Consider the following 17,206-nt stretch of genomic DNA (forward strand, 5'->3'; position numbering starts at 1 on the left):
ATATTACATTACTCTGTTATATCATGCAAAACCTAAAGAGGACCCATCACCTCTCCTGACGTGTTTTGGTAAATAATCCTATTCCACATGAAATTACAATTCTGGAGCATGTTTTATTAGGACTCTATGTTAAGCAATTTTTATGGGGTGAATACTAATGAGAGCTACCATTATGGAAGCGCTCATTAGTACCGGAGAATTGAGAAGAGGAGAAGGCTCTGTACTCACCGCTTCCTGGTCCTCCGCTGTCGGCTGTGCTGAGGCTGTGCAAAAGGTGAGGGTGCTCTGTGACCTCACGCTGTGAGCGCCGGTTCACAGCCCAGCCGACGGAGGAGAAGGAAGAATAGCACTGGGTGGTGTGGAGCGACGGCACCCGGAGCAGGAGAGGTAAGTGATTATTTTTTTTTTATGTCATCTGAGGCATGGGGCACATCTGGGGCAATGGGGGCTGATCAAAAGAGGCATTGGAGCTGATATCAGACTGGGGCTGATCAAAAGAGGCATGGGGGCTAATATGAGACTGGAGGCTGATCAAAAGAGGCATCGGGGCTGATATGAGGCTGGGGACTGATCAAATGAGGCATGGTGGGCTGATTTGTGACTGGGGGTCTGATCTGAGGTCTGAATGGGGTCTTATTTAAATTGGGGCTCATATGTGAGGTCTTTTTTGGGGTCATTCACTTTTGGGTGTGAGCTGAGGTCTTATTGGGGTCTGATTAACATTGGGGGTCTGATTGCTGGTCTGACCTGAGGTCTAATGAAAAAGATTTTTTCTTATTGTCCTCCTCTAAAACCAAGGTGCGTGTTATGGGCCGGTGCGACTTATAGGGCAAACAATATGGTACTTTAATGAGTGTCAGGATGGTGACAACAGCCCAAGGCACCCCAATCCAAGGATACCAGAACCAACCAAAAGTCAAGTAACCAGACCCAAGCAGAGTTTAGGACAGCAGAGAGAAAGAAAGCAGGGTTGTTAATCAAGCCTGTCAGCCCAGCAAAGAAAGAGAGAAAGCACAGTTACCAAGTATGGCTGCCAGCTTATGCCAAAGCTTGCTGGAACAAAGAGAAAGCCTGAAGGTAGGAAAAGCCTGAATATTGTCTGGAATCAAGTTTATCCAAGTAAAACTGCTGTTCAAGTTCATCATGGTCTGGACTCAAGTTGTACTTCATCCCCTAACTTAACTATCCCCATTTATTTGCCTCGAAGCCTAAGCCTGGGGTCCCGCTGTATCCAGGTAGGAGCACCATGACACATAGGCCGCACCACACCACTCTGCATTGCTAAATGGGGCGGCACATTGCATAAGTGCCTCTTATATCTCTAAAAATCTACCAATAATCGTGAGCTATGAAATTCATTAGCTCATTTCCTTACATACAGATAAGATTCTTGTATGGTGGCAGTAGTAGGCACCCCCTACCTACAGGATATTTATAGGTTGCACTCATATGGTGTGCCCACCCCTGTCTAAGGCTCTCTGTTCTTAAAAATCTGGAGTAAGGGTTTTTATAATAACACAATGCATTTATTTAAGCTAAGAGCCTTATTGAATGGATTTAAAGGTAACATCCTTCCACAGTGCGGTGACTTTATTTAGATCTGTAATCTATCACATATTTCAATATATGTAAATGCTTCTGTCGATTTCAGATAGTGCTTCACATGAGAAGCACAAGATGGATGCCTGCAATCACTTGCTGAATGATTAAAGCATTTTTGCATGGCTGCTGGTTAAAAACAGCTGGTGTATATGATGTCAAACACCTGAATGGAGAAATTAGAAAAAATAGTGCCCCAAGGTTTCACACTGAAGCAGCCCTAAAATGTCATAATATTGCACACTTTCATGATATGTTACAAAAAAAAACTGGTGTAACTTAAAGATTGTTAGCACTTTTCCAAAATCTAGGCTTCCACCCGCCAACATATAATTTATAACAATGGTGACCTCTTTTGTGGCAAAGGCATTGGAGTGCAGCTTGGCCCAGGATCTGCCAGCCGATGTCTCTCAGGTTAAGGATGCGGCAACAACTGGAATGTCATAGAACAGGATGCATCGCACACGACTGGATCCAATTTTTTGAGGTTTCAGGTGGCTAAAAAGCTCTGGTGCCACAGTTTGGAGCTAGGTGCTTAAAATTTGATCATTTGCAGATCTGCTGCTTTCTCAATCTGCATAACCTTACAGATTGTCCTTCTTGGTGTTGCAATTTCATTGTTGAGGAGTGTATAAAAATATATATACATGTAAGTAAAGATATCTTATTATATAGGCTGGGTTCATGATATGTTTGTGATGTATGTTTAGCATGTACAAAAGGGAAAGCTGCCAACGTACATGGTGAAAATGTCCATAGGTTTATATTAGCCAGACAAAGGCTAAACGAGTGGGCTTTTGGTCTCTATCTGGCTGGTATACATTGGTATATCATACAACTACATTCAGTACCTATCCTCAGCGTACATCATCAGTATCTGTTTAGTGGGATCAGACTTCTGGCTGACCACCTTTCTGCATCTGAGTGCCGTTCTAGTTAATGAGTTGGAGCTGCAATACCAAGCACAGCCACTACAAAATATATGGCACTGTGTTTGATATTCTATGAAGAAGCCGCCGCGCTTGTTTGAGTGTTTGAGTGCTGTGGCCCTTCAAACAGCTTATTGGCAGAGGTTCTGTGAATCGGACCCCCTCCCGGTCAAATATTGATGACCTATCCTAAATATACTGTAGGTCTTCAATATAGAATTTTTGGAAAGCATCTATAAATGTCACTGTTTTGCATTGTCACGGTGGGGAGTGGGGGAAACCCCCCACCGTGCGGTGTCAAAGGGTAAAAGGGTATAAGCCTGGCCAAAAGGAGTAATAGGGGAGCAGGTCACCTCCTACAGCGTCCCTAATCCTCTCCCTGACTCCTCACCGTATGAGCGGACCCCGATGGTAGGACGGCTCATACTCTGGATTCCTAGAGACCCTGAGTCGCCCTAGTAATCCCTCACTAAGGAGCAGGGAAGAGACGACCTGTTCATCCCAGTCATGGAGGAACAGGAGTCTCTATCTGAGGCCAGGCTGCAAGGAGAGGGGAACACAGACAGCATATGGAGTTGGCAGGTAAGCGAAACCCATAACACCCTTACCTGCCACAGACACACTGACTGGAACCTGCTGTCCACACCAACATTAAAGGACACAGCACAAACCACAAACACACAGGAACCCAGGACACCCATAGCTGCAATAAATGTGAGACAGGGGAATGTCTAGCAAACATGCTGGACACCAAACATCACCAGCCATGTAACACAACACAAGACATACAACACCCTGAACTTAACCCACACAAACCAAAAGATAGGAAGGGAAAGAGACACCACAATAACATCAATGACCACAGGGGTGGCCCTCACTGAACAGATGGTAAAAGCCAGGAACAGTGAACCACCAGCATACACCAAGGCTGGAGGAACCCTGAGCTTCAAGCATCCAGTAGAGGCTAAATAGCTCAAGCAGCCACACACACACACACACACACACACAAACCCAGTGTTCACAAAACACTAGGAATGGAGTTAACCCTTCCAACACCAGACAGAGGAAGGAAGCCACTTAAAGGGGAAGTGCACACACAAGCATACCAAACCATGTCACGGCCATCACCCAGAAGGCCGAGACACTGCCACCGCATGCTCACACAGCAACGCGTTGCCGCGGGCAACCGCAAGTGTGGCAACAGTGTCACAGCGTAAACCAAAGGCCGTGACATGCATCCTTCTATGGTGTTTGTTTGATAAATGTATACATTCCAGACATCCACATTAATTTGGGCACCAAAGTGATATGAGCAGAACTTATATGTACAGTACATACTAATATTATTTATATATTTAGATTGTATTATATGGGCAATATTATTTTTAATAAAATTTGTGACAAAAATGAAAGGTGCGCCATCATTTCCTCCGGTGGGCCCAATGTACAAAGTCCAACAATGTATCACAGTATCTATAATATGCCCTAATAATGTCAAGCAGGTTGACCAACTAAGGGCCATCCACAATTTCCAATAGGCTGGGGTGATATAGTGTGCAATCAGTGCAAATACCTAAGTGCATTATGCCCTTTACACCTAAAGTTATCAAGAGTGCTATCTATGCTTCTTGCTAGCCAAAAAAGATACTTTTTGGATCTTGAAGTAGAAGCAGTGTCATAAAAATTCATTACATTGGAGACAAGACATTGGGATATTATGAGGGCTTTATATTTCCAACACATTTGGAATAACAAGGGCATTAGAGAAAATAAGCATCACGCATTGACCCACAGAAATGCACTCATATTGACTAAATACTAGTGATGATCGAGCATGCTCGGCCGAACACAAGTTCGCCTCGAGCATCGTGATGCTCGCACAAACCGGTGTTTGGCCGAATACTGCGTGTGCTCGAGCGCCATAATCGAGTCTCCTCCCCGCACGTTTGTTTGCTGCTACGCAGCCAATAAACATGCAGGTAGGTACTGCCACTCAATGTAATGCCGTAGCCATGTTGGTTACTGGCATTACAGTGATTGGCTGGCCGGAACCGTCATCGGTTGCTATAAAGCACCCGATCACACGTGGTTCAGCCAGTCTTAGACAGAGAGAGCTGTGATGTAGAAGGGACAGATAGTGTAGGGAATATAATTTTATTTTTTGGTTAGGCAGGGTTGGTGCTAGAGACCCAAAAGTCCTTTTAAGGGCTATTTTTGTATCTGGCAGCGGTGAAACTGTGCCTGCTGCCAGAGCACAAAAAACACACTCATCCATGATACCTAGCTTCATGTCCCAGTTTGCAGGGCGGCGCAGGGCACCACTCTCGAAGTCATACCAGTGCGACCAGGTGGTCGGTTGGATTGCAGCAGATAATGCATCCAGTCGGTTAAGCACCACCCTGTCTTCCACAAAGTCCAGTCTCAGTAGCCAAGAGTCTGGTCAACAGACTCCTCACCCTGATACTCCTTCCTCTCACCATGGAGAGTCTTGGCAAACAAGTGATCCCACACTCGGATATTCCGAGGAGCTCTTTTCATCGCCATTCCTTGATTTGGGCCTCTCGCCAAGCCCGTTTGAAGAGGGACATGAGGAGATTGTGTGCACTGATGCCCAAACTCTTAAGCATCCACAGTCACAAGAAGATGACGGTGGGGAACAGCAGTTAGTGTGAGGTGAATGATGATGATGAGACACAGTTGCCAATAGGTCAACGGCAATTAGTGTCTTAAGAGGTTGATCATAAGGATGAGACACAGTTGTCAATAAGTGAGGTTGTTGTTAGGTCAACAAGTCAGGAGGATGACCAGAGTGAGGAAGTGGAAGATGAGGTGGTGGACGATGAAATCACTGACCCAACCTGCGAAGGTGGCAAGCCGAGCGAGGACAGCAGTACAGAGGGGGAGGGATCCGCAGGACCACAATAGGCTGGAAGAGGCAGTGGGGTGACAAAAGGGAGAAGGCGGGCCACACCAAACAGGCCCGTAACTGTTCCCCGGAGCAGCCCCTTGCGGCAATCTCCCTTGCCAAGGGCTAGGTGTTCCACAGTCTGGCGCTTTTTTGAGGACAATAAAAGAATTGTCATTTTCAACCTGTGCCGTACCAAAATGAGAAGGGGCATGAACACTAGCAACCTCACCACCACCAGCATGATCCGCCACATGGCATTAAAGCACTGTAATAGGTGGGCCGAGCGCCTGGGTTTACAATCAGTGTCTGTGGGTCACACTACTGCCTCCTCTTCCCCTGTGTTACGTGCTGGCCAATCCCCTGTCCAAGACACAGGCCAGGATGCCTCCTGCCCTGCACCTGGACCTTCGCAAGCACCATCAGCTAGCACATCCACTTCTGTGTTCCAGCGCAGCGTACAGATGTCCATACCCCAGGTCTTTGAACGAAAGCGCAAATACCCAGCCACCCACCCACAGGCCATAGCACTAAATGCGCACTTTTCCAAATTGCTGGCCCTGGAAATGTTGCCATTTAGGCTTGTGGACACTGAGGCCTTCCGCAGTCTGATGGCGGTGGCGGTCCCTCGATACTCAGTCCCCCAGCCGCCACTATTTTTCCCGGTGTGCCGTCCCAGCCTTACACCAGCATGTGTCCTGTAACATCACCCGTGCCCTGACCAACGCAGTTATTGGGAAGGTCCACTTAACAACTCACACATGGACAAGTGCTTGTGGCCAAGGATGCTACATTTCCCTGATGGCACACTGGGTGAACGTTGTGGAGGTCGGGAGCGAGTCGTACTCTGGGATGGGACAGGTGCTACCGACACCAAGGATTGCGGGCCCCGCCACCACCTACATTAGTGGCTGCAACCCCCCCTTCTCCTCCTCCATTTCGTCCTCCACTTCCACCCCTGCATTATCATCTTGCAGCACCAGTCAGCCATCAGTCAGTAGCTGGATGCAGTGTAGCACTGCAGTGGGGAAGCGGCAACAGGCCGTGTGTTAAACTAATATGTTTAGGTAACAAACAGCACACCGCCACAGAGCTGTCGCAGGGTATAAGGGACCAGACTGAGCTGTGGCTCTCGACACTCAACCTAGAACCAGGCATGGTTGTGTCTGATAATGGCTGTAACTTAGTGGCGGCTTTGGAGCTCGGCAAGCTCACACACATACCATGCCTAGCCTACGTGTTCAACTTAGTGGTTCAGCGGTTTCTCAAAACCTACCCCAATTTGCCTGAGCTACTGGTGAAGGTGTGCCGTGTGTGTTCCCATTTCCGAAAGTCATCTACAGCTGCCGCCGTTCTGGAAACTCTGCAGCAGCGCTTGCAATTGCCAGCTCACCGACTGTTGTGCGACGTGAGCACACGCTGGAACTCCACGTTCCACGTGTTGGCCAGGCTTTGTGAGCAGCAGGGGGCAGTAGTGGAATACTAGCTGCAACATGGTCGTCACCTTTCCAGTCAGCTTCCACTCTTCTCAAGCGACAAGTGGGCATGGATGTCTGACCTCTGTGAGGTTTGACACAACTTTGAGGAATCAACACAGATTGTGAGCGGCGATGTCGCTATTATCAGCGTAACCATCGCACTTCTGTGTCAACTGAAACGCTCGCTGCTCAAAATAAAGGAGGACGCTTTGCATGTTGAAGAGGTGGAAATGGGAGAAGACAGTACACAGGGTGATAGCCAGACCACCCTCCGTTCGTCTTCTCAGGGTGAATTGGATGAGGAGGAGGAGCCGGAGACTGTTGCCTCCGCTACAGAGGGTAGTACCCATAGCAGGTTTATTCCATCTGTTCAACGTGGATGGGCCAAAGAGGATGAGGAGATTGAGCATCATCCTCCTGATGAGGACAGTGAAGTCTTGTCTGTTGGGACCCGTTATACGCATTTTGGCCAACACCGATTACTGGTTGTTCACCCTTCTTGCCCCCCGCTACAAAGAGAACTTCTCAACTCTCATTCATGTGGTGGAGAGGACTAGGACAAAATGGTGCAATACCAGAAGGTCCTTGTGGAAAAATTGCTCCAAAAATTTACAGCTGACAACGCTGGCAGCAGAGTACGTAGTTCCTTGGGCAACCGAGGAGGGGAGACGAGGGGAACACACATCAGTTCCAACAGAGGCAAGGCAACACTCTCCAAGGCCTGGGACAGCTTCATGACACCCCGTCAGCAACCTCACCCAGATGCGCGGCCTAGTGTCACAAGGAGAGAAAAGTTTTGGAAGATGGTGAAGGAGTACATAGCAGACTGTGTCAGCGTCCTCAATGATCCCTCTGTGCCTTACAACTATTGGGTGTCCAAGCTGGACACGTGGCATGTCAGAGCGGGTATTTAGTGCTGCTGGGGGCATAATAACCGATAAGCGTATCCGACTGTCAACTGAAAATGCTGACAGGTTGACTCTTATCAAAATGGTCAAGACCCGGATTGCCCATGACGTCTCTACTCCACCAGAGGAAAGCGGCTGAACATAAAGGCACTTTAAATGTGGCTTTTATGGTGTATTGAATACACTGTATTCCCATGCACCCCTTCCACCACAAAAAAGGGTATATGGTTCAATCTTCCTTTTTTCGTCCTCCTCCTCCATCATATCAACATGCTTATTAGGCTGCCCTCGCTCCTAATGTTTTAGAGGGTCAGCTCAGCAACAGGCCCTCAACCATAATTTTTTTCGATGGTCAGCTCAGCAGCAGGCACTCGCCCCTAATGTTTTAGATGGTCAGCTCAGCAGCAGGCCCTCGCCCCTAATGTTTTAGATGGTCAGCTCAGCAGCAGACCCTCACCCCTAATTTTTTAGATGGCCAGATCAGCAGCAGGCCCTCGCCCCTAATGTTTTAGAGGGTCACCAGCAGGCCCTTGCTCCTAATGTTTTTGAGGGTCACCAGCAGGCCATGAATCATAATTTTTCAAGAGTGTGTATAATGCCCTCCTTTATGTGTAATAAAGGGTGTATTGGACTGCCGGTTCCTTGTAATTTTTGGCAGCCCTTTTACTTAGTGCATAGGCTTTATGAGTGTAGGAGTCCCTCTACTTGAACAATTGTACCACAATGTGAATGAGGCCCTCCATAATGTGATATACAGGTGTATCGGAGTGCCTCTTCCTTGTAATTTTTGGCAGCACTTGCACTTTATATACAAGTAAATATATAGCAAAGAAAGTTTCCTAACAATTTTTCATCTAAAATCGATTTTATCTTCGGTTTTGTGCATATTATTGTAAGTCTGTAAAATTGGTATACTACTTGGACAACATCGTTCTCAGCAGCGACCTGGGAGTCCAAGATGCTTCCAGACATCATCCCCATGCTGTTCCTGAACCATTTCAGTGTTGTTTACATAAATTTCTGACCTTTTCATGTGAACCAGACACCCTCCCCTTTTCAGAGCATGGAGTGCCTGGTTTAATGCTCGGGTTCTCCCATTGACTTCCATTGTGCTCTGGTGCTCGGTAGAGCACCCGAGCATCCCGAGGTGTTCTACTCGAGCACCCGAGCACTTTGGTGCTTGATCAACACTACTAAATACCATAGACCTCCTCCAAATAGCTAGCCAAGATATTAGTGAGTTCAAAGGATGCCTAGCTGATTGCACTGCAAGTAGCATTGCGGTTGGATGTTGGTAGATTACATGTATTTTTTTGCAGTCATATTCTATTAGTCATTGCTGCATTTTAGGGTCCGTGGAAAAATCGGAAAATGCACCGTTTTGCAGCCGCATCCGTGATCCGTGTTTCCTGTCCGTCAAAAAAATATGACCTGTCCTATTTTTTTGACGGACAACGGTTCACGGACCCATTCAAGTCAATGGGTCCGTGAAAGAACACGGATGCACACAAGATTGACATCCGCATCCGTGATCCGTGGCCGTAGGTTACTTTCATACAGACGGATCCGAAGATCCGTCTGCATAAAAGCTTTTTCAGAGATGAGTTTTCACTTCGTGAAAACTCATATCCGACAGTACATTCTAACACAGAGGCGTTCCCATAGTGATGGGGACGATTCTATTTAGAATATACTACGAATTGTGTACATGACTGCCCCCTGCTGCCTGGCAGCACCCGATCTCTTACAGGGGGCTGTGATCCGCACAATTAACCCCTCAGGTGCTGCACCTGAGGGGTTAATTGTGCATATCATAGCCCCCTGTAAGAGATCAGGGGCTGCCAGGCAGCAGGGGGCAGACCCCCCTCCCTCCCCAGTTTTAATTTCATTGGTGGCCAGTGCGCCCCCCCTCGGCCCCCCTCCCTTTATTGTATTATCACTGGTGGCCAGTGTGCGGCCCCCCCAGCCCCCCTCCCTCCCTCTATTGTATTATCATTGGTGGCCAGTGTGCGGCCCCTCTCTATTGTATTAATATCATTGGTGGCCAGTGTGCGGCCTCCCCTCTCCCCCCCCCCCCCGATCATTGTTGGCAGTGGAGAGTTCCGATCGGAGTCCCAGTTTAATCGCTCTGGGGCTCCGATCGGTAACCATGGCAACCAGGACGCTACTGCAGGCCTGGTTGCCATGGTTACTTAGCAATATTACAATATTAGAAGCATCATACTTACCTGCTACGCTGTCTGTGACCGGCCGGGAGCTCCTCCTACTGGTAAGTGACAGATCATTAAGCAATGCGCCGCACAGACCTGTCACTTACCAGTAGGAGGAGCTCCCGGCCGGTCACAGACAGCGCAGCAGGTAAGTATGATGCTTCTAATATTGTAATATTGCTAAGTAACCATGGCAACCAGGCCTGCAGTAGCGTCCTGGTTGCCATGGTTACCGATCGGAGCCCCAGCGATTAAACTGGGACTCCGATCGGAACTCTCCGCTGCCACCAATGATGGGGGGGGGGGGAGGCCGCAACTGGCCACCAATGATATTACAATAGAGGGAGGGAGGGGGGCCGGAGGGGCCGCACACTGGCCACCAATGATATTACAATAGAGGGAGGGAGGGGGGGCCGGGGGTGGGGGCCGCACACTGGCCACCAATGATATTAAAACTGGGGAGGGGGGTCTGCCCCCTGCTGCCTGGCAGCCCCTGATCTCTTACAGGGGGCTATGATATGCACAATTAACCCCTCAGGTGCAGCACCTGAGGGGTTAATTGTGCGGATCACAGCCCCCTGTAAGAGATCGGGTGCTGCCAGGCAGCAGGGGGCAGTCATGTACACAGTTCATAGTATATTCTAACTAGAAGCGTCCCCATCACTATGGGAACGCCTCTGTGTTAGAATATACTGTCGGATATGAGTTTCACGATCTAACTCATATCCGACAGTATATTCTAACATAGAGGCGTTCCCATGGTGATGGGGACGCTTCAAGTTAAAATATACCATCGGATTGGAGAAAACTCAGGGGACTCCTGACTTTACATTGAAAGTCAATGTGGGACGGATCCGTTTGAAATTGCACCATATTGTGTCAACGTCAAACGGATCCGTCCCTATTGACTTGCATTGTAATTCAGGACGGATCCGTTTGGCTCTGCACGGCCAGGCGGACACCAAAATGACTTTTTTTTCATGTCCGTGGATCCTTCAAAAATCAAGGAAGACCCACGGACGAAAAAACGGTCACGGATCACAGACCAACGGAACCCCGTTTTGCGTACCGTGAAAAAATACGGTTGTGTGCTTGAGGCCTAATACAAGCAGTTTATGTGATACAACAGATAATATTGTGATTCCGAATTCTGTTTAGATGGGTTATTTTCCAAAGAGCTTTTTAAATAAGTATATCACCATCTCGTCTTGTTTATGATTAATGCAATTGTCTGTATTATGTATGTATACCCCTTTTCATATGTACAGCGCTATGGAATTAATGGCGCTTTAATAATAAATAATAATAATCTTGAAACTATTCTTTGGAGAATACTGCAAACATTAGACTGCACACAGAGTTATGAGATTAACGTACTAGGTATCTCCTGTGCCCTTTGTTATTTCTTTCTTTTAAAGGGGATTTCTGAGACTTTTATTTTGATGACCTATCCTCAGGATAGGTCACCAGTATCTGATCAGTGGAGGTCTGACACCCGGGAGACACCAGCGCTCGCAGTAGCTTTGTGGCCTTCTTGCAGCTTTTCCTAGACCATGTGACATCACGTTCATCGGTCACGTGGCCTAGGCACAGCTCGGCCCCATTGAAGTAAATAGGGCTAAGCTGCGATATCAAGCACAGAAACTATACAATCTACGGCGCTGTGCTTGGTGAGCAGAGAGAAGGCCACTGCTCTACTGTGAGCAGCTTCGGACTGGCGCACAGGCGTACAGGTGAATCCCCCAGTGGCCCCCTGAGCAAGGTGGGCCCCTAGTTTCCCAACCCCTGCACAGGTGGCACATAACATAATAGACTTACTGCACTACATACTTATATTCAATTTACAGCACCTCAACCAGCCTATGTTCATATAAAAAAAATTGATAGATTATTCAAGAGACTCCCCAGTTTATTATTATAGACACGATCAGAGCTGAGATGACTTCTAGGTATAGAGGAACGCTAGCCAGTGTCTTCTTTTCCCCAGGACCTACCTTCTCAAAGTTGCAGCAGGGACCCCCATATTCAATCATCTAGTAGCATCTTGCTGCTCTGTGTGTTATGACCACGTGATCAACTCCTTCTGAGCACACCCCTCATTCTTCACACGATACCTCTGATGGTGAGAAGAGACTTTCCCGAGGGGAGTACCAGGTGTTACTTCAGAGGGGAATTGGAACACGAGGGAATCAGGACCAGAGTGTGAACCCACTGGAATGACCTCCATGTGACACAATACACCCAGTGGATGTTAGGAGGCCAGAGGCTGATCAGACAGAGGCGTAGTCAGGGTACGAAGGCAGAAGTCAGGCAAAGTCCGTAAACGTAGATCAGGGTCAGAGCAGGCGGAAATCAGGCAAAGTCTGTAATACGTAATCCAAAGTCCGGTACACAGAATGACAAAAACTAACAGAACACCTTAGCAAAAACAGGAAACTAGACTTGCTAGGAACCTAAGTTGCTCAGACGCCTTCCTGTAGAAGGAGGCGCCTTTAAATACCTCCTGCAGACCAGCTATAGGCTGGGGAAGATAGAGGGCGTGTGCAGGTTGCCTCACAAATGGAGGAGAGACACACCTGCACACACCCTAAATACACACAAGAAACTCTGAGCCAGAGTGGAAGATCTGCTCAGAGCCAGGAGGGAAACGCTGGTGGCAGGAGTGCAGAACACAGCTAAGAACCCTGCTTCCCGTGCCTGTCAGCACTGCGTGCAGCAGCGGGAAGGAATGAAGAAGCCCAGGAAGCAGATAATATTTGAATGTATCCGTATGGTGGGCCCCCAAAATAAATTTTACTGGTGGGCCCTAGGCACCCCAATCCGACCCTGACTGCAGGCACCGATGCCTTCTCAAACAGCTGAATGTCAGTGGTCTTAGGTGCCGGACCCCCACCAATCAGATACTGATGACCTATCCAGACGATAGGTCAATACTATAAAAGTCTCTGAAAATTTTAGAAATAAATACTTAGCCAGCATCAGACTAAAATTAAACATTGTACTCTCAACAAAATTCATTGCTGATTAACTTTCTAATATAAATTTCTACTGGTATAAACTATGGGAGTCATTTATTAAGACCGGCGTTTTAGACGCCAGTCTTAACACTCCTTGTGCTGGAGGTGGATCTGCTGAAGTTATGTAGAGGTGCCAGCCTCTACATAACTTTGGTGGATAAACCACTGGTCTAGATCTACGACAGCTTCCTTGATGGCGTAGATTTATAATATTTTCTACACCTAAAACAAGCGTAGAAAATGATAAATGAGTTGGACTTGCTGGACCACCCCTTTCCCCGCCCATGCCACGCCCCCTTTTATAGACCTTGTGTGAGCGGAGAAAAGGTGTGACAGATATATGCCAGAAAACTGGCATATATCAGTTAGAAAATTACCCCCTATTTTTTTTTCTATACAAAGCTCCATATCTTTTGCCTAGACATAAATTTAAAACATAAAATGTTGGTTACCTGAAGTCACCACCAGAGGGAGCGTAGGAGCTTATCCTATACTGTTATACATTGAAGTCAATGATCAGAAAGGATGCAGTGAGCTCCTATGCTCCCTCTAATGGTGACTGTAGGTAGCCAACATTTTATGGTCTAAATATATGTCTATGCAGTATCTGAAAAAACATTTCCTGCTTCCTGCTTTTCGCCTCGAGTGCCACCCAATTATTGCAAAGCTTTTAATTGCCTATTGCTGAAAGGAAGCTCACCGTGGCACATTGACCAGGCATTGTCAGGTGCACTTCTATTCACTTTTCTGCTATATGCAAATACTAATCAATATTGTGATAAGGTGGACAGTGCAGGAAGGTGTGTATATCCCACTCAGATACCTCAGCTGGGTGGGATAGCTAAAATCCGGGATGCAATAGTCTCAGCAGCATGTAGGTTGGTGAGACAAGGTTGTTTTTGGTGTATTCTGGGCTGGATTTTAGTTGGATTGACAGATAGGACTGGAAGTGGGAACTGCAAATCCACACCCTTTCAGGACGGGTGTTCCCTTGGTCCAGAGAGGATCGCAGGTGAGGTCTGCAATAATCAGAATGGGATAAAGCACCTCTCAGGGTGTCAGTCAGGGGAGAGTGTGTTATCCGGGAACAGAGACCTGCAGAGGTTTGTAGTGGTCTCAGCCGGGTAGGCTGAGGGACCACGAGGCTAAGTGACAGCCTGTAATTTGGGGGATGCAGTGATGCCTGCGGCACAAGGGTCACAAGGCCAGAGTCTGAAAGACTGCTGGACCACAATTCCCCAAAGGACTCGTATTTGCACAGCCTGGATGCTGCTGGACTGTTTGGCTGAGGAAAGCCGCATTTGATTTCCACGTGTGAACAGGGCTCTTTAGGTGAGTCAGGGATACGTTATTTTGTATTACCAAGTGCCTAGACGGGCAGGTGTTTATTTTGTATCATTTATGTTTGTGCTGGTGCCAAATAAAAGTGTTGTTTGGACCTTAATCCTGGTGTCCTGAAAAAGTATGTGGTTGCGACCCCTTGAAAGAAAGGTGATCCCTTACAATATGATTAATAAAACAGCACTTAATTATTAACATGTTAAACCCATTTTATAATATATACTAAGGCTAGGTATCTGCATTGTGAAATCCGAAAGGCTGTTACAGCAGATGAATAGTCTGCCAGAGTTCACCGTATTCGGCATAGCTGGATAATACCGCGACCCGCCAGGTTCCCATTGACTACAATGGGATACGGCCACTTTCCAACATAAATGTTGTCTTTTGGACAGACAAAAAGCTCTGCATGCACAACTTTTTGTCGGGCTGAAAGAAGGCATTACGGCGGAATGCGATGGATCCCAAATCCCTGATCAGATCATATTGTAGTCAATAGGGATCCGGTGAACTCCGGGAAGGCTGTTCCTCTACTGGAGACAGATGTGAACATAGGGTAAGAGATTTGCAACTGACTAAATAGGCACACTGCTCACTTAAAGGGGTATTTCAGACGTTAGAAGTTATCCCCTATCCACAGGATAGGGAATAACCATTAGATCGGTGTGCTTGGCTATCTCCAGAACTCTCGTAGAAATGAATGGAGCGGCCATGTGCATGTGCGACCTGCCGCTCCGTTAATTTCAGGGAGCTGCAGCGGATATGGGCCCCGTTCTCATTATCAGTGGGGGTCCTAGCGGTAGGACCCCTACCGACCCAATAGTTATCCCCTATCCTGTGGATAGGAAATAACTTCTAACAATTGGAAAACCCCCTTAAATGTATGTCCAGGCCTTGATATAAATCATTGTAAGGAGTTTACCTAGTTGCTTCAATGTCTGCAAGCACATCACCACGTGGAGAGAGTCAGGAGAAAGTTTCTCTTCGAATATCTACTTAGTGGTAATAAGGCTTTGTGAATTATCTTGAATTATTTACTATACACAAATAAGCTTTGGCGTTCTGTTTATTACAGCTGTGATGTAATAGTTTCCACTTATTATTCCATAATAGTAATTGAAATTTGCATTTATATAAGAATTCCCTTCTAAGGGGATTCAATTTGTTTTTCAATCACAAGTCTGTGCGTCTGTTTCTTTCAGCTATGACGTGATTTCTGCCACAACTGTCTCAACCAACAACTGTAGGAATATTTTTTATAAACATTATTTTATTTTCTTCATCTGTCAACGGCTCAGTGGTTTTAATGTTATGGTATGTTTATGTGTTAAATAAATAAATACATTCAAAAACAAGTTTGGGACTGCATTTCAGCAAATGGAGATGGGATTTGGCCTGGATTAATGGTATCCTCAATGCTGACACATACAGGCATCTGATTGGCTCCAAATTTATTTTGCAGCAGGACAACTACCCCAAACATGCAGCCAATGTCATTAAGAACTAAGTCTTATCTCAAAATCATCCAGTCTGTCTGGGATTACATTAAAAGACAGAAGGATCTCAGCAAGCCTGCATCCACAGAAGATCTGTGGTTAGTTCTCCAAGATGTTTGGAACAACCTCCCTGCCAAGTTCCTTCTAAAACTGTGTGCAAGAGTACCATTAAACAATATGGGTCCCAGAACAGATCCCTGAGGTACCCACTGGTAACAAGACCATGGTCTGAATATACTCCATTGACTACAACCCTCTGTTGTCTGTCCCTCAGCCACTGCTTAATCCATTCAACAATATGGGAGTCCAAGCCCAAAGACTGCAATTTATTGACAAGCCTTCTATGTGGGACAGTATCAAAAGCTTTACTAAAGTCTAGATAAGCGATGTCTACTGCACCTCCGCCATCTATTATTTTAGTCACCCAATCAAAAAAATCTATAAGATTAGTTTGACATGATCTCCCTGAAGTAAACCCATGCTGTTTTTCATCTTTCAATCCATGGGATTTTAGATGTTCCACAATCCTCTCCTTATGGCCTCATGCACACGACCGTATTTTTTTGCGGTCCGCAAAAACGGGTTCCATTTTTCCGTGATCCGTGACCTTTTTTCGTCCGTGGGTCTTCCTTGATTTTTGGAGGATCCACGGACATGAAAAAAAAGTTGTTTTGGTGTCCGCCTGGCCGTGCGGAGCCAAACGGATCCGTCCTGAATTACAATGCAAGTCAATGGGGACGGATCCGTTTGACGTTGACACAATATGGTGCAATTTCAAACGGATCCGTCCCCCATTGACTTTCAATGTAAAGTCAGGAGTTAATATACCATAGGATCAGAGTTTTCTCCAATCCGATGGTATATTTTAACTTGAAGCGTCCCCATCACCATGGGAACGCCTCTATGTTAGAATATACCATCGGATTTGAGTTACATCGTGAAACTCAAATCCGACAGTATATTCTAACACAGAGGCATTCCCATGGTGATGGGGACGCTTCAGGTTAGAATATACTAAAAGAACTGTGTACATGACTGCCCCCTGCTGTCTGGCAGGTTCTGCCAGGCAGCAGGGGGCACCCCCCCCCCCCCCCTTGTAGTTAACACATTGGTGGCCAGTGGGCCCCCCTCCCTCCCCTGTAGTTAACTCGTTGGTGGCCAGTGGGCCCCCCCTCCCTCCCCTGTAGTTAACTCGTTGGTGGCCAGTGCGGCCGGCCCCCCTCCCTCCCCTGTAGTTAACTCATTGGTGGCCAGTGGGCCCCCCTCCCTCCCCTGTAGTTAACTCGTTGGTGGCCAGTGGGCCCCCCCTCCCTCCCCTGTAGTTAA

The 17,206-nt window shown here is 47.0% G+C and overlaps 1 protein-coding gene across 2 annotated transcripts in view; it reads right to left on the reverse strand.

Annotated features, from left to right (window-relative positions):
• Positions 1 to 17,206, reverse strand: part of DNAJC5B (DnaJ heat shock protein family (Hsp40) member C5 beta) — a 105,128-nt gene that overhangs the window by 42,279 nt on the left and 45,643 nt on the right. The window contains exon 1 of one of the 2 annotated variants that reach the window (XM_040433399.1): positions 12,024 to 12,446. The exons of the other annotated variant lie outside the window; for it this stretch is intronic. Coding sequence (XP_040289333.1) covers positions 12,024 to 12,052 — 29 coding nt within the window. The 5' untranslated portion in view covers positions 12,053 to 12,446. Of the gene's footprint in view, positions 1 to 12,023; positions 12,447 to 17,206 lie in introns of those variants that run through there. 2 annotated transcript variants of the gene reach the window in all.

This window comes from Bufo bufo, chromosome 5 (assembly GCF_905171765.1).
Source record: "Bufo bufo chromosome 5, aBufBuf1.1, whole genome shotgun sequence".
NCBI lineage: Eukaryota > Metazoa > Chordata > Amphibia > Anura > Bufonidae > Bufo > Bufo bufo.